Source organism: Siphateles boraxobius, unplaced genomic scaffold (assembly GCF_051911475.1).
Source record: "Siphateles boraxobius isolate OS27281-9 unplaced genomic scaffold, OSU_SipBor_1 12, whole genome shotgun sequence".
NCBI lineage: Eukaryota > Metazoa > Chordata > Actinopteri > Cypriniformes > Leuciscidae > Siphateles > Siphateles boraxobius.
Window position 1 is genome coordinate 28,706,860 of NW_027508722.1, and position 19,003 is coordinate 28,725,862.

A 19,003-nucleotide genomic window follows, 5' to 3' on the forward strand; every position below is an offset into this window, starting at 1 on the left:
AATACCACTGCAAAAACTACTAGCCAAACTAATAAAGTTCAAACATTATTAAAACAGGGCTCGACATAAGCAATGGCCCGATGGCCCGGGGCCAGTGGGGATTTTTTTTTTATGTTGAGCCCTGATTAAAGGCAAGTGAATAGTCAGTAATAATATGACAAATACAATAATTACAAGCATATTGTAACGTGCTGGTAAGGATAAGCAACATGCACAAACTAGGAATCATTTTTATAGTATTTTATAATAAATGCAGGAGATTGTTGGGGGTATGTACTGACAGAGGACTGAACTGAAAAGGGAATAGCAGGGGATAACAAGGAGCTAAATAAGATACCGCTAATAATTATAAGTAACCATAGAAACAAACAGGAACATAATCAGAAACCAAGGAAACGAAACTAAACAGAGCAGGGAAACAAAACAGAATATCAAAATAAGAGTCCATGATTGCAACGCATAAATTGTGACACAACAAAGTTACAAATAAAGTAAGGTCAAACTGTAGTATTCAGATACAAAAATGTATTAATTAGGCCTAAATGTAAAATAACACTATAGTGTTCCCTGTACTTAAATATTAACAGCTGTGTTTTGACAGTTGAGAGTCTGCAGCAGATATTTTTAGGCTGCTGTCACTTTAAGATCATATGTGAAGATCCAATATAATGATGCACATCCGATTTCTTTCTCAACTGTTTGCGTTCACTTCAGTGGCGTAGCGTCTGGGTATGCACATGCATATGGGCCAAGGCAGATTCCCAAACTATTACAAATAGGGATTTGTATAGGATTCTATAGCAATCAATCAAATTCAAATCAAATTAAAATGATATTTTGTGAGTACTGTTTTTATGCTTTTGTTTAAATATCACATTGTTAGCTTCGCTGCATTACAAGGCTGATATCCATGTAAGCAGTGGAGCTCACAGGGTTTTGAGAATAGGCGTTAATTTGTTCCCATTAATACATTAATTATAGACATCTCAACCTTCAGGTACATCCTTAATCATTACGGACTGCTTGTGAACATAATTAATCATGATATATCAGTGTAAGCAAATATGACAAAGTGAAAACAGCATCTGAAAGCGTGATCTTTAAGCACATGCATGCACACATAAGACACAGCACACGGAGCTCAGGTAGAACACACAGGTGTGAAAGAGAAGTCTGCTGAGGTGACAGTGATGCAGTCCCTGCTGACACCGGGCGCACTCATGCCATAACCTGCCAAGAACAGCTGTCACACCAGGGAGAAGTCACCCACGGAAACAGAAAGAGCACTTCCCATTCAAATAACATCCACAATGCTGTGACATGGCAGGTGTCACCGAAAGCTGTAAAATAGACGAAACTGACTATTTCAGTCTTGATGTTATTCATCTGGATGTGTGAATGTGTGCATTTAAATCAAGCTGACACCACCTACGCCTTAATTATCGTTTCAAGGCAGAAGAGCTCACATCCCGTTTATTCCATCTATAATGAATTAATGGTGGCAATTAGGGGTTAAACGGATCGTAGTTGATCCGTGATCCGTATACGGACCAGGCCCTACGGTTCGGTACACATGTGATTCACTAAATTAAGTTTAACCTGCATAGAGAGAAGGTTTATAATCTGCATGTGTTTTGTCTTGCCAGTTTACACATTCAATACAGTAGGTCCTATTATGCTTTTTAATTTTTTCAACTTTAGTTAGTGTGTAATGTTGCTGTTCGAGCGTGAAAAAGATCTGCAAGGTTACAAAGCTCAAAGTCCACTCCAAAGGGAGCTATTTTATATTTTAAAGGGATGCAATTTCCCAGAACTACAATGAATTTTAACTCATTTCAACTCATTTAAATAATCTCCTCCCACGGAATATGCAAAAAGGGGGACGGGGTGCACCCCGTTTCCAAAACCTTTGGCCTTCCTAAGGCTGACAAACTTAGAGTGGTTCAAATTAATTTTAAACACTGTTCCTGAACATTATAACCCCAACGTTTGTCTGTGCGCTGCACATTTTACAGAAAACAGCTTCCAGAAATGAAAGCTTCTCCTGAAATGGATAATTTTCCACTTTGTCAGGACAATCTGTTGGTTGTGGATCACAACTTGTAAGTATATCTTATTATTTCTAGTTGCGTTTTCTATTAACAGTTCCAAACATAAGTTATGTTATTTATTGCTACGATGTAAACAAACGGCAAAGCTGTTTGGCTCCACTCGCCTGCAAGCCAACATTAGTGTTGATATAGTTTACTGTAGTTTTTGTAAGCTCTCGTTTTTGCATGACTGTTCACCGCCCATTAGGAAAATTAACAATGGTTTTGTGACCGATTACTGTTTGTATTACCAGTTTTCCGACAAGTTTCATAATTAGACATTTTAGATTTGAAGTTATACAACATATAAGAAAATTACACACCAAAAAAAAAAACCCTCTGAAGTGTCCGGTGAAATCCGTGCTTGCAAAGTGTGTGCATGAAATCCGTTCTGGACAATCTTGTTTGTTATATTCTTAAGTCTGAATCGGGCTTGAATTGGTTTGAAATTTACGCCATCATTAATATTTACATCGGAGTACTAGAGCTTGCGGTTATGGTAAAGGGCGTGACATTTCCAGAACGCGCTAAGAGCTGCCAATAACAACACACTGGGCTAGCTAACCAATCACCACACATTTCGTATTTCGGAAGGAGGGACTTAACCAAAACAGGAAACGATGTGTTCGGGCCAGACTGAAGGGAGAGGTGCTGTAATAAATGTAAAATATGTGAGAAAAAAAAATGTATTTTTTGAAAAATCAAGCATGAACGCATATTCTAGTACACCCCAAAAACAAAATAAAGACTCCGTAAACTGGCATAATTGGACCCCTTTAAACTATTCCAGCACTAGAAGCAAAAGAAAATTTAATTCGGTACTAGGGCGCTTTTATCTGCGCATTTCAGATAGCGCACAAACTCCAAATTTATTACTCTTTTGCGTCTCCTCGCACTTGGATGGACACATATACAAACATATGTCAAAATACCATAAACAGTTGAGAAAAAAAATCTGATTATTATATTGGATCCATGCATTAGGTCTTAAAGTGACAGCAGCTGTCTGCTGTTGTCAATGTTAATCAAACCACACCACTTTAACAAAGATTAATCTATATAAAATTTATAAAGTGAACACTATAGTTTTTACCTACATTTATAGTTTTATATTTTACATTTTATTATTAGATTCCTGTACTACAGTTAGTGAATACTAATGAATACAACAGTTAGGCCTTACTTTATTTGTATCTTTATTAAATTGTATTTATCTACATGTATACTTGGAATGAGTGCATTTGTTCTTTTTTTTTTATTGACTGTTCACTTGCCTTTAATAATGTTTGAACTTTATTAGTTAAGCAAGCAGCCTTTGCTGTGGTATCAGAGTACTTAAAGTTGTCCATTCAGTAATAAATGGAAAGCAAAGTTACCCCCAGAACATTTTATTCTTGCGGATCCGATCTGGGACTCATATGATCCGAACCGTGAGTTTTGTGATCCGTTGAACCACTAGTGCCGATGTGATTACGGGCCACCCGCATGATGCCACACAGCTCGCCTAAAGGATGCCCATGAGAACCTGTTATACAGGCTTAAAACTATCCATACAGTATCAGGATACTTCATTGGAAAGTTCTGTTCTTTCTCATTTAGTGGTTTCGTATTTCATAGCGTCAACAGGGGAGTGAGAGCTGACGTTAGCTATGGGTGCACGTAAACGTAGCACTCTCTCTGCTGATTTAACTCTGCAAGTTTTGTGTAACTTGACAATTTGTTATTAGGCAACATTTTGGAAATCAAGAAAGATGACGGCTGCTGCAGCTAAAGGCGTTTGCGTGCCAGAGGAGGAAATAGTCGGGAGGTTTGGCGCACATCCACTTCTGACCCAGCGTCATTCGAGCAGGGGAACAAATTCAGTGTTTTTTTTTTTTAATTCAAACTAAATCTTCTCATAGATCATTGCCTGAGACTGAAACTCGATACTTTCCCAAAAGATCTCCGGAGAGTGACAAAGGGTTTTCTGCAGATTGTGTATCCAGAAGTACAGGCGGCAACTTTCTGCTTGGGTGTCACATTGAGGAAAAGTAGGAGAAAACAACAGACAGGAAAGTGAACAGCCTAGCAGATGGGTGTGTTTATGATGAGATCTAACAAGTATGACAGACTGCATCTGTGATCGCGAGCTCATGCTCGCTGCCAATGACTGCTGAAAAGTGCCAGAGTTTCTAGAAGTTGGCATCACTTTTTGGAGATATTTATAGAGGTGGATTAGCATGAGATAATCTGTCTATGTGCTTTAAAATAAGTCCAAATTCTGTCAGAAAGGACAAATGATGCACAATACATCAAGATCGTGACTATATCGGTATTGGTCATTATTAGCATTTTATAAAATTATCAACATCAGATAAATTAGGAATGTCATCCTGTTTTTGAACATCTTCATCCTGTTCAAAAGTTTTCACCCCCAGCTCTAATTCATTGTGTTTCCTTCTTGTGCATCAGTGAAGGTTTTCACCATTTGTAATAGCTGTGTAACGGAGTCCCTCAGTTGTCCTCAGTGTGAAAAGGTGGATCTCAAAAATCACAGTCACTACTGAAAAGGGTGCAAAACAAATATGCAAAAAGATGCTTGAAAACCAAAGAATGTACGGGACCTGGAGGATTTTTCTGAAGGACAGTGGGCAGTTTAACTGCTCAGGACAAACCAGAAACTCATTAACAACAATCACAAAACAAAAAAACAGCAGTGGATCATCCAGATGACACACAGTATTAAGAATCAAGTGAGCAAACTTTGGAGTGGGGTCATTTTTATAAATTCAACTTCTATTTTGTCTTGTGGACTATATGTAAACCTCTTTTGATGAAAAATATCTTATTCAGGGCAGTACTAAATAAAATAAAAATAAAAAAACATGCATTTTGTATGATCCCACTAATTTTGAAAAGTCCCCCTGTAGTCAATTTTATCCCTTAAAACTCATTACATATTTAAACGTTTTTTCCTTGAAAACAAATTCATCATGCCTTAAAATAGCTTGTATGTAACTACACCCTTGCCTGATTTAGTATACGTGATTCTATGAATATGCAAATTAGCCCCAACTCCACTCTCTCACACCAGCTCAGAGATCCACTGGTTGATGATCAAACATTGACTACGTTTACATGCAGCCAATATTTGGGTTATGGTCGGATAAAAAGTCACTATTCAGGTTTCTGAAACATTAGGGATAACCCATTTACATGCGTGAGCAGAGAGAGTTACTCCTGTATACACGGAATTGCAATATCCCGATGTAAACGGCAATGCGCAGTTAGCGTCTGGACGTAAGGACAACCTTAAGACGCAATATGCGTCATTTCCGATTCTTCTTCCTGTATCCAAAAACAACAACAACAGCAGTAGCACGCGGATAATGAATAGTTCGGAGCAGATAGCGATCGCCTTTGTTTGCGCTTTGGTGCTGGCACTGACCTCGCTCCAAATGTATGCTGTGCTGAGTGTCGCCATGTTTACTTCCGGTATACTGCACGCGGGTTTTTGTATGCGCCGAGAAGTTCCTCTACTCAAAAGACCAAGATTCCTTGCGAATAGAACATGCGCAGAACACAAATCATTATGGTGATATGCCAATACGCGTTCACATGACCAAAAATTCGGGTTAGAAAAGGGGTACCCCAGGTATCATATTAAAATCCCGGATATGAGCATATTCGGGTTTTTGCCGGTGTTACATGGCCGTGCGTGACCGGGTTATTGCTAATATCCCGGTTTTGAACGAGTTATTGGCTTCATGTAAACGTAGTCATTGACGTGATTGGTTACAAGGTAGTCTGTGACGTCAGAAACGCCAGCGATTTCAAACCGCGTTTTTGAATCCGTTTTTGGTTCACTGCAGTTTTAAAGAGAAAATTCCCAACAATGGTGTTGACTCATGAATTTGCACATGGTTTGTCTTAAAGCATGTTAAAAACACCACATATACATATAGACAACATTTAAAGCTTAATTTTCACCACAGGGGACTTTAAAATAGTAAAAATTTTGTAGATTCTGAAAGGTGTATGCAAACTTTTGACCATGACTGTTTCATAGAATAATGGTCACTCCCATTCTGTACATTTTTATATTCTGGATATTTTGGCATACATATTTTGTGTCACAAAATCATAAAATCAATTATCCATCATCTCAGCCAATATATGGGAGCATCCCCCATCCCTGTAAAAAAAAAGAAAAAATACACTTTCCAATTTACAATAAAAGAAAAGACAAGGAAATACAAATGTATTCTACAGTAACTCCTTCCCTGAGGGTTATACAACACAAAGAGCAAGATATTTTATGATCGCATTACATTCATGAGTCCAGGTATGAGTCTGGATGGCTTTCACCCACTATATTTCATACCCACTATATTTCATGTATCTATATCAGAAACACATGGTTCATAAAGGGGGTCCTTGTTTGATGGAGTCTTAGTGAAATGGACTTTCCTGGGCTCATGGATCAATACGACTTTAATCTCTGCTGGACGGGGCCACCGAGAGGCTGAGTATGGAGAATAAGGGCAGGGCTGGTGTAAATCTCTCCAGCCTGTCAGTGCAGCACTAGGGCCAAGATGAAATTCAGAAACCTCAAGAGCTCCACCACAAACTTCATCACTACATCCCTGAGAGTTATGCGACAGCTGTGTGTGTATTCCTTCGATAATGCATACATAACACATACATAAGCCATACAAACATACTAAATGCTAATCGGGGAATCCATAAAGCGTGATATTTGTAGCATGTGAATCTAAAACTCAAGCTTAAAAGGTCAGGGAAATGGGAAGTTTTGCCATAAACCAAATGTTATGAGCAGTCTTATCACCATACACAGTCTGAGAAATACTGCGAAAGGTGAGAGAGAAAGAAATAGCGAAAGAGGGAGAGGCTTGAAAAACACTCACAATGAATGGAGAATAAAGAGTCATGCAATTACAAAAGATCTATTCTACTGAGGGGACATTTTGCATCATCAGATCATCGTACTTGCCAGGAACTGGCAAATCAGATAAATGATTCAGACAAGAGCTCACCCCATTTGTTTAAAGAAAAGGTAGAAGGAAAATGCCACAGGGCCAAAATGATTATAAGAAAGCACTGAAACAAGCAGAGACCTTCAAAACAGGTCATAAAGACAAAAGGCCAGCACGAAGACTCGCTGAACACTGCATCGCAAGTCTCACGACAGAAAAGAAATGTTCAGAAAAACAATACAATGAAGGCCAAACAATATATGCTGAAGCTCTTTATATTTCTTATTTCTTGCAGATATTTTTATACTAGCGGAACACAAAGCATTAAGCATATGTTACTTAAGTTTCAATTCAATCCTAAAATGTTAAATTGTGGGCAAACCATGCACTAAAAAAGATTGAATCCATTTATTATGCTATAATTTATTTATAACAGTTAACATTTCATTTGCATTGAGCACTTGCACTTCATGAGCATTTTACCATTTAATTTGATAAAACTATCATCATATACAGTATAAGCACACAAACTCGGCACGACAACCTGTCAAAATAAAAGTTCCGTTTAGCTTGAAAATTTGACAGAAATATATTACAGTTGTACTTAGAATTTAGCTATACGTCTCAATGTAATTACAATAATACTAACACTAATAATAATAATAAATAATTATTAAAACTTTATAATCACAATATTTCTTCCATGTTTTAATTTTAAGAGTACAGCTCTGTAGTGCAGCACTTTGTTCGACAAAAAAGTTGTTTAATTTCATGATTAAAAGATTAAATTAATGTTTTATGCCTACATTTGATTGCCAGAAAAAAAAAAATACTCAAGACAACATTTCTGTAAAAAACATTTCATAGAAATAAAAAAATTTAAAAAAAATAATTTGTTTTTTTAATTCAATTAATTAGACAGGCTTTTTGATTATTCAAATTTAATTAAACCATTAAAATGGAATCCAGAAAACTTAAAACAAAAAACATAGAATTTGTCCAAAAAAAAAAAAACGGAATATAGGAAAAAATAAAACGGATTGCATAGGGCCCAACACTATTGTAATAAAACATTATGAATTCTTTATGCTTTATTGCCCATGTTGCAGAGTGTTATAATGGGAAGAGCGCATCCACAACATGAGTAACACTGACTTTCTGGCCAGCACGTAACTTATTCCAAGTGCATTTGCATCCTTTTATGCAGATATTGCAAGTCGTGATGTTATGCTTATTTTGTGTATAGTGTTGTCACGATACTGGAATTTCCAACTTTAGATACAAAACCATGAAAAATATCGATATTTGATACCATTTCTGATACAACAGGGAAAACTGCTATATACAGCAATACAGATAATTTGTTATTATCTCAAAAAGTTTTATATTTTGAGTCATTTTGTAGTAATAGTTTACACTGCACAGGGAGGCTTTGTTTGAATCATTAAACTACAGAAAAAAGACAAAACAGTAATAAAATAAGAACAAATTAACAAATTGCAAACTATTACTACTATTAAAATCAGTACTCAAGTAGACTACTCGTTTTTGAGACCTATCAGTACTTGAAATAAAAAAAATAATTAAAAAAACACGCCCATCCCTAACAATTGCAGCCTTGGTGAGATAAGCAAATTGCGTTGGACTTAGCAAGTCTCTTATTTTGCGAATGGAAATATGCTCCTAAATATCAATTAACAACATTTGCAGAAAATATTTCGCAACCTGGGTGGATATAATTCAGAAAAGGCATCGCTGAAAAGCTCTTTAGTCTCAATCATTGTTTACCAACACCTGTGAAATTACTAGGCTTAAAAATAAAGTATATTCACCACCCACACACAGTAAACACCTGCAATCCTCTGATATGTGGTGCTGCTCAACAGACACTTAACAAAGTTAAAGGCAAAAAGCTTCCCGAAAATGAAAAAATCGTAGCCTCAGGCATTACTGCTTGTAAGGAGGAGAACAAATCATAGTGTGCGCTGTGGGGATGAATTCAAAAATGCTGCACCTGGGTAGGCTGGATTTAACATGGGAGAATCTAACCAGGCAGAGATCTTTCTCTAGCAAAATTCGCCAAACTTAAGGGCAAGCCGAGGTTTCTAAGTTCCTTCCTGTACTGGAGTCTGTGATGATCTATTTCACTGTCATTTTCACATCTAAACACCAGTCTCAGATCCTCTTAGAGCCAAATTTCCATCAGGGGCCCCTTGAAATTGGAACCATTTTTTGATATCCATAGATAAATCAGTGAGGAATGGAGCAGCCTTCCAGAGACAACAAAAGGAAAAGCCAGCACCGGTTCGCTCTGTTGTCGTACGCTCGTTTCCCATCAGATGTTGACTCTGAGCAGCTCTGCCGTTTGAAGAAGAGGAGGAGAGAGCCCTCTGGCAGTCCTCCTTTCCCAAAACCCCCTCCCCTCCCCGGCTCGCAGCTCTTATATATGACAGACGAGTCCAAAGAAAACATTTCTCGACAAGAGACGGACTGCCTCTGATGCCGAGGAATGAGCGCTCTCAGCTTTGTTGCATTCAAAACCTTCTCCGACACATTCCCTCGTTATTTCGGTGGCGCTTGACACTGAAAGTAAAAATAAAAGGCCCTCTGAGCTTCTACTGCAGATGGAAGTGCAGGGTGAAAAAAGCTACGCAATTTCCTTAATTACAAAGGAAATAAAATTCCGGTCACCAGGGTCCTCGCCGCCTCCTTTTTTACAGGTACTCTGCAATTAAATGAGGTCAAAGAGTTCGGATGTCAGGTTGATTCTGATTAATGAATCTGTTTGATGCATAATATCTGGGTGCCCGAGACATCTGAGCCCTCCTACAACGGTCTCCCGCCTACACCTGGGCACCAGGGCGGTCTCCTTGAAGTTCAGACATGTTGTATTATCTCATAATCAGTGGGGAAATCCCTATAAAACTTCATCCCCACTTTCAAAACTTTACCATAACAAGCTTTTTTTGCATGATGACTCACTCAGTTGCTTCAGTGGGTCCCGGGAAAATGGATACCACCTTGATGCACATGCCAAGCTCTGTACTGCAAGAAACAGTTGAAGTCTAAGCTATAACAAAGCTAGAGGACTGACAGTCCAGCAAACCTGAGGAAGCCAATTAGGCACTGTGGCAGGACAGAAACTCATCTTTTCCCAAACATGGATGACATCTTATTGAAGAGCACTTCAAATTCAAGATCTTGTGTACAAGTCAGGATTTACCCATCTAAGTAGCAGACCGATTTCAGCCAAGTCTATTTATCCAGCCTACACTTTGCCAATGACTACAAGTGGTAATATTGATAAAATGTAATGTAAAATTAACAAGGATGCTACTCTATTGAAATTTTGGCTGATGCTTAGAATAATTAATTATATTTTGAAGCTGATAGATATGAATCTACATTTTTGTGGGTTGAAAGGAAAACAAAACTCATTAATAAATAAATACAGTCCAGATGTATGCCTGAATTAATACTCCAGACATAATTATTTTAATTAATTCCAGTTAATTTGTGAATTAAAATGATTTATTACTTTTAAAAACAAGTGCCGAAATCTTTCTCATCTCACAATCTTTCACAAATGTCATGGAAGAAAAATTACAGGCTCTCTGAGTAAACGATTTACTTATTTGTGGCTAAAAATAGGCTAAATGGAAATAATGGGGTATGATAACTTAGCTATCATAATAATAAGCTATTATCGGCCTATTTTACTAATCAGTCTGATAACAATAACAAGTCGCATTCAGCACCAAATACATCGCTAAAAATTAGTTAACTTTAATTTCAGAAAATCAAATTCTCAATGTCGTTATCAATATTGGCCAATGAAAGACCCATATCTATCAAATCCTACCACAACACAACACACACTGTGCAATAAATAGAAAATTATGCTGAGTTATATTAATGGATATGATCTGCCTCTAACAGATTATTTAAAATGTCAATACCATAGAATAAAACTTTGTGGGACAACCCAACAAAGGGCACTGCATGTCAAACCTCCTGAGACTAGGCAGCTAATGTGAAGCTGCCCCATTCTGTCTCAGCTTTAGTATAATTATCTTCATGTGCTTTAATTATTTCCTTATTCCTCCTAATGATGTGCTTCATTCCCCTTATTATGAGAGACATTTGCTTGTGTCAGTTCCAGCATAGCGACACAGTTTGGATTGCAACAGCATCTATGATTATGAACAGGAGAACTAAAAGAAAATATATCCTTGAAAGGTGAAATCAACTGAAGATCACCGTCAGCCATGCAATCATTATGCCATTCATAAATACATTTTAAAAAAATATTCGAAACCTTTCTTATTAACCTCAATACTGATTCCAGTGCATTTTCAATCATCAAAGCGACCTCACCAGCACCCGCATTGATTAAAAAAAATAAAAAAAAACTTTTCATTAAAATGTTGAAGGATTTTGTGCTTTTATGCATTTGTACGAACCATTTGATTATTTTTTAAATTAGTCTACAACATCAGTGCTTATAAAGTTCACCCATTCATTACTATAAAACTCATAATGATGCACAGCTCACAAAAGGAAAGCATGCAGCATTGCAGCTTGATGGGGGGGGGGGGGGTGAAAAGCTATAAATGAGATAGAAACTTGGTTACAATGCCTGTATTCATCTCGCATCAGGTCACTCATCACTACCTTCTGTCAACCAGGACATGGGAAAACAACAGGGGAAAAAACAAAGGCGGAAACAGCAGCCAAACACAATAAGAGTGGATTACACTGTGTAAATCAGGCCAAAAACTAACAGAAACTAGGATTAGACTGCAGCTGAAGAGCAGAGGGGAATGCACAGACCGCAGCAGTAGTCACAGAACCCTACAGCTACTTGACAGCTTGCTAAATGGAAGCCATTTAGTTAACTGAAAATCAATAGCTTCCTCAAATGGATCATGATTGTTTGTCAAGTTACTTGGCCAAATCATGCGACATGTTTTCTACAGCCTGGCTCAGAGGGAGTGGTCCATTATGAGCAATCACACACGGCACCCTTCAGTTCTCCTGGACCTGCTCTCTGCCTGTCTTCATACAGCCCACTTACAGTGTGGAGGAGGAAGCAGTTCATAATATCTGTGCGTGTGCGGATCAGGTTATGCCTACGAGGATAGTAAAATCTGAAATCAAAAACGGTGGCGAACAACCAACACTCCTCACGAAGAAAACAGCTTGGGTGCATAACCTGTGTACTAAGTCATTTAAAATAATGTAAATGTAAAAAATGCAAAAGGATTTGCTGGTTTTCCGAGACTGGTCAGGGTGATCCATTGACTGGGAGACCAGCTTAAACCAGTTCAAACCAGCAAACTGCCAGCAGCGGATGTTTTTTCAGGAGGGAAAAAACACCATTGGATGATGAAAGATGACTCATTTATATGTGTACAATTTGCATGTGTATGTTTTCTTAATTCAAATGTGAATGTACTCCCATCTACACATTACCTTGCAAATCAATCAATCAATCAGAAACTGGTTTGCTGATTTTAGGTGGTCTCCCAGCCTTGGTCAGTAGGCTGGTTTTGTGCACACACAGCTAAACCAGCCATGTGAACGCCAGTTTGGTCAGATATAAACTAGATAAGACCACAAAACAATATTAGGCTCGTTTATGGATATGTATTCATTCATCTCTTCTACAGTTAAAACACAGAAGAGTAAAACCAACTCAGATGGACTTTAAAAGACAGATATGTTTTTTAAATGCTTAAGAAACCTATTTTGGACATGAGATAATAGGCTCTTGGACGCTGTGGGCGCTTCAGTCCGTGAACAACTCATAAACAAGCCGAGATAATTCATAAGCATAACCGGATAATATATGCGAGAGCTTTTTATCAGCAATAAAGAGCGCAGTGAAGTGAATCAGTTACATGATGACTGTACTTCACACTAACGTTACTCTCAAAATATACTGCACTATAAAATACTTAATCCTACTAAAAGCGGGAAAAGGCGTGTATAACGATTATAAATTTGATTTTAAGCAAACCAAAAGTGTTAACTACAAAAATAACTTATGCTGGTGGTTAATTCACTTTAAAATACAATTGAGTAAATCATTCTGACATGGATTCGATCAAAAAAAATCCACTTCACTGCTTTTAAAACACGTCTGGTGCATCCACAAATTATTCGTTAATTCAACCACTGATTTCAAGCACCGCAGATGAGACTACACTTGTTTACATAACGAACAACTTGAATGAAAAAAACACTATAACAATAATTCAAAGACCCACACTATGAACCACGTCAATCATAACTTCTGAGGGAATGTTTAAACAGGCGTCTAGCAAATAACAGCCTGAAACAGTTCTTTGTTCAGCTTTTGATGGCACTTTCACTGCTTTTATGACAACAGAGACGAAAGCTCTCCATTATTAGAAAAGTTCGACTCATAAGTGCAACTCAGTCTCCTTTTGCTGTCAAGATAACAAGCTTATGCTTCCCATATCCTCAAAACACACACAAGTTTGAAAGTGCGCAGTCCCTGTAACTCCAGATAAACGGGACTTTACCTGTTGGTCCCTCTACGCTGTCGGCGTGAATCTGAACAGCCAGGATCAAGAGAAATGCGCAGGTATTCATTTTCTGTTGTTAGTCCAGTTGGGAAAACAAGCCGAAATCATTTCAGTGGCTCCAGTAGTTTGGATGGTGAAGTTGTGGACTCACTCCCGTTCATCGATTCCCGAAATCCAGCCGAAGCTCAGTTCAGAGTCGCGTGAAGTGATACGGGGGCAGTGCGATCTGTTCAAACTGACGTCAGGATAAACAGTTCGAAGCGATGTTTCTTTCTCTCCGAGCGCACTTTCTGGCGGTCGAGTGTGCGTGGTGTACTTGAAAGTGTGCTAACGACGCCCCCATGCGGGGCTTTAGAGAAGTTCATCTCGAATCATCTTGGTGTTCATTATGATTCATCGTAATCTTTTTAACCTGGCTACTGAAGACAAGCAGGGAAATGAATGATTTATATTGGTTAATAAAGTGAGAGGAAAAGGGGTGTGTATTCTTGCATTCTCAAAACAGAATTCTAGTTGTCATCCTAGCATTGCTGCCTCTGAGTTGTGTATATCTGATAGATACACACTAAGAATTGTATTTTCCTCAATAAAAGGGTTAAGAAAAGGGTTTGGTGGACAAAATATGTCCATTTTGGTATGAAAGTACAAATAACGCGGTATGAAAGACTTTAAAAGTTTATTAAAGTATTACTATCAATTAATTAAACCTGTGTCAAGATATAAATGTAGCTTAAAAAAAGATCCAGATAAAAATGAAATATTACCAGTAGTTTACAAGGCTAATATTCTATCTTCATTTTTTTTAACATAACATATATGTATTGTCTTAAATATGAATAGTATAATATAATATATTTTTGCATATCAGTTTGCTGAGTTTGCAACTGTTGCTGTAGGCTACATTAAGCGGCTTGAATTTGCATGGAAAATAAAGAGTAAATTAACAAATCTTATATGTATTATAATAAACAGTATGCATAGCTGTCATGTTAGCGGTCAAAACTATGTCATGCAAGAAACGGCATATATAAGATTTGTTATTGAAATTACTCTTCATTTTTCATGCAAATTCAAGCCGGTAAACCAAGCAGACTTTCGCACTGTAGGTTTCCAGTTCTCCAGAACAATAGCCTTTGTGAGGCCAACAAGCTATGGGGCATCTTATCTACTCAGTCCCACAGGTTGGATGGATTTGTGTTAATCTGTTTAGGCTCCACAAAGGAAGGACTACCTATTGAGCCATGAATAGAAGCAACAGGGCCAAATTGAACCTGCAGCTGCCCAAGGTCCAGCCATGTCCCGCAGCCAGCTAGGATGGCAGGTGCAGATAGCCACATGCAGATCCATTCATGTTTCTCATACCAATTTAATTTCACACAGCAGTGAACAGTGCAATCTTTTTGTCTTTCTGTCACAATCATAATACTGCATTGAATATTGAATATTGAATATACACAGCTGCAGATCAAGCAATATGATAGTCAGCTATTTTTTTTTAAACAAAATAAATTATGCCAGAGAGTAAGTTGAAGCAAATATGCACCTGTTTAAAGCAGAATGATTATCATGTGTATTTATTGTGCTTAAACCTCAAATATGGGAAAGTACAGTATGCAGTTGGGAATCACCCAACAGGCCACAAAGTACTTTTTTAAAATGCTCATAGAATAAATGTTCAACCAAAAAAAAAAAATGTAAATAAAAAAATAGATGTTTTTAGAAAAAGTCAATGCAATGAAAGTCAGTGAGGTCCATTATTATTTTGGACCACATTAACTTGTACTGTACAGACAAAACATTTGAAACTCTTTCTTTTGCATACTGGTTTGGAACATCATCAAGAAATAGAAAATTGCCTAGAAAATAGTCCCTAAATATGCTGATACTGCAGCAATATCCAAATACATGATCTCTGGGACCTGCCTTGAGCAAAGGCACAAATCACTGCGTAATAGTCACCATCTTCTATATGACCTTGTTCAGTCATTGCTTTGGCGGGCACACTGCAGCGGTTTATCATTTGTTTTAGGTGTCCCAGGTGAACGTCAGAATGGGGCCTGTATAGCATTATGAAGGTTGAGACAGGTGCGCTTTCCTCCACAAAACTACTTTGAGCCCCTGTTAAGGGAGTCACCAGTACACCCACAAACCTCTTTTTGAGGTAAATGACAAAAGAGTGATGGACTATGCCCAGTTTTATTTGATTCGAGCGAAGCGTGGGAGGATTATGAAGAGCAACTCTCACGTAAAATTAGATTGTGAGCACGTATGTGTCGTGTATAGGGAAAATTGTTCTAAGAATAAATACAGTATAGGACTGGAAACTGTTTATATGATTAAACACTTGTTGGGACTGTTGTGAGAGAAAACAGTCTGAAGGTTGTGACCTTACTGAGAGCAGAATGATTTTAAATACACACTTACATGGACTGTAATCTGTGAGGGACACAGATACGTTACATTTTTTAGCATGTCAGACCGTATACAACAGGATTGTCATGCCATTCAGCTGTTTCTTGATATTTCATTGCCATCTGGTGGTAAAAAAAATTCAGAATGTGAGAAGTATTAACATATGCATGCAGGTGAAACTCGAAAAATTTGAATATCGTGCAACAGTTCTTGTATTTCAGTAATTCAAATTAAAAGGTGAAACTAATATATTTAGTATATATAACTATATACATATGCACACTTTTCAGAGGACCGACATTTCTGTATTTAAAATCCTTTTTTTTTATGGATTTCATGTAATATTCTAATTTTCAGAGATTTTGAATTTGGGGTTTTCATAAGCTGTAAGCCATAATCGTCAAAATTATAACTTTTGCACGATATTCAAATTTTTCGAGTTTCAGCTGTAATGGCTAGTTACATTGATTTTATTTAAAACACATCTTTAAAATAACTCTAAAAATAAAAAATACCTGGCTAAAATTCATAATAAAAACATCCTTAATACCTAAAAATAAAATAATAAATCTTTACAGTTCAAACACACATTAGATTAAAAAAATACTTTGCACTTTTTAGATGAGATTATCTGATTATTGGGTAACCTTGACATTTTCATTCCAGAAAATGAATGGTAACAACCTTAAAGTTAGGCTATATAAAGTGCTTTCAATAGAAAATGTACAGTACACTGGTTAAATATTGCTATAAAATATCTAAAAAAATAAATAGAAATATTTTCGGTGCAGAGCTAGTTGAAACTAATATTGTCAAAAGTTCAGTACTTAAATATACAACTTAATTTATGCAAGACATTTTTTTTATGATTTCATAGCAATATTTTACTGTTTTTTTTATATAGCATACTTATTTTTCCAAAATGTATAAAAATTGCGTATTGCAAATTATTGGAGGTTGTCATATTTAGGATCAGATTGTCATCATACAATGCAGAAGGAAATAGAGATGTGGGAATAAATTAGTAAATAATATAATACTCCAAAAAATATTACTTGCTATTTATTTTTGAGGAACACGTCATATGTGATTATACACAATGTAAATACTTGGAATTTGATTTTTGACTACTTTCATTTAAAAAAAATGCTTGAATGAGTCTTCTGATTCTAAAATGTGCATTTATAAAGGGAAAAATTGAGTAAATAAAATTAAGTAGTTTTGTGGTGGTAAACTTCATTTGCTAAATAAACAGAGAACAATTTACAAACGATTTTTTTGTAATTGCCATTCAAAACATAACCAAATATTTTCTTTAGCGTCCTGTGGAAGAAAAAGTATAAAGGATTGGAACAACATGAGGCTGAATAAATTATTGGGGGGGGGGGGGGAACAATGAGTGCACTTTCCCTTTAATGTTGCATAATGTATTCCAATTGGTCTCTATAGTCACTATTAGGCCTACGTGATTCCTGAATTTGCTACTGATCAGCTTTATTGCTCTGATGGTCTAAAACTCTCACTGAGTCCAGCAGTCCAAACATCTGCCACATCTGACATAAATGACAAAACACACAGCCACGTATATAGCCAATAATATGCTCGCTCCACACACAGAGAACAGCTGCAGCAAAGGTACTTATACATTACAAAAACTTGTTAAATACAATTAAAGGGCACGGTCTGTAATTTTCACCTCACAAAAGTTTTACCCCTGAGATATGAATAGTATTTTTTTGGGAAAAAAATTGGCGGGGAAATTCAGTCATGAAAAACAAAAAAATCATGAAATCATTCTTTTAAAAGGTTCACATAATTAACTGAATACTATTTGTTTTATATTACACCCCCGATTATCACTCACGGAATCAATTTGCCACTAGGTGTCATAAGCTCAATATTACTGCTACAGTAACAAATGACTGATTGAGTGCACTTATTAAAAGTTCTTGCCTAGGTTGTATTTATGCTCTTTTACCATGAAAATCAGGAGTAGCCTAGGCTACTACAACAATTAGACAGCCATTCAAGCAGACATACGCATAAGCAGACAACATTAGATCTGCAGCTCTAGAAGACTAAGCAATCAGACTCTACCAAAATAAAGTCACGATGTTTCAGAATGTGTCAAAACCAAAACCTTAAAGTACTGGACACTCCCTGAGCCAATTTTTTTATTATTATTATTTTTTTTATTTTTTTGTAAAAGGAACAGTTAATCTAACGACCTTGCCAATCCAGCTGTGTCTTGTCAGTAATATCTTCACTTCTCCTACAGAGGGCACCACAAGTCAAATAGCTTTGTAAAGGGTTTCTTATTGCCAACTTTATTGGGCCTACTAAAGTCATATTTTGGAGAAATTGGAATTTACTTGAGTAGTCTACTGTTGACACAGAATACTTTTTACTCAATTACATTTCTAAAGCAATTAGTGATGTTTTTACTAATTTCAGTGTAAACTATTTTATAAGTTGATGTGGCCTTATGAAGTAATAGTTATTTAGTCATAGAAACTACATAAATCATTAGTTGGTGCTTAATTTGTATAACAATTTCAGGAAACAGGTCTCAGGACAGGGGTCAAGTGAGCCTTATTATTTTGCCTTGCCGTATCTTGAAATAAAAGCTGTTAAGATCAAATTTAATATATGTAGCGTGTACTTTGTGTACTGAGTTTATATTTCTGTGTGTTATATTCCAGTATTTCTGTGTGTAGCTGCACGTGTTCACAAGTCCGCCTCATTTCCACAAATCGGTTCCTTCGAACAGCTCGTTTTAAAGAAACGGCTCTTGTCATCACATAATTACGCTATCACGTGGTCCCTTATGTAGCGTTTCTCGATGAAGTTTCTTTGTTTAGTTTTATTAAGGGCGTTCATTGTATTTCCAAAATTCAAATGATTAATAAAAACTAATTATTTAGTAGCTAAATCAAATTCAACTGCATATTTTAATAAAATGCAGCAGTTA

At 36.7% G+C, this 19,003-nt stretch overlaps 1 protein-coding gene across 15 annotated transcripts in view; it reads right to left on the reverse strand.

Moving 5' to 3' along the window:
• ptprub (protein tyrosine phosphatase receptor type Ub) overlaps positions 1-13,912 on the reverse strand; it is a 231,868-nt gene extending 217,956 nt beyond the window's left edge. For all 15 annotated transcript variants that reach the window (XM_077217852.1, XM_077217849.1, XM_077217853.1 and 12 more), the window contains exon 1: positions 13,618-13,912. In XM_077217852.1, the coding sequence (XP_077073967.1) occupies positions 13,618-13,687 (70 nt within the window). In that variant the 5' untranslated portion in view covers positions 13,688-13,912. The remainder of the gene's footprint in view (positions 1-13,617) is intronic.
• Positions 13,913-19,003: the final 5,091 nt, after the last annotated feature.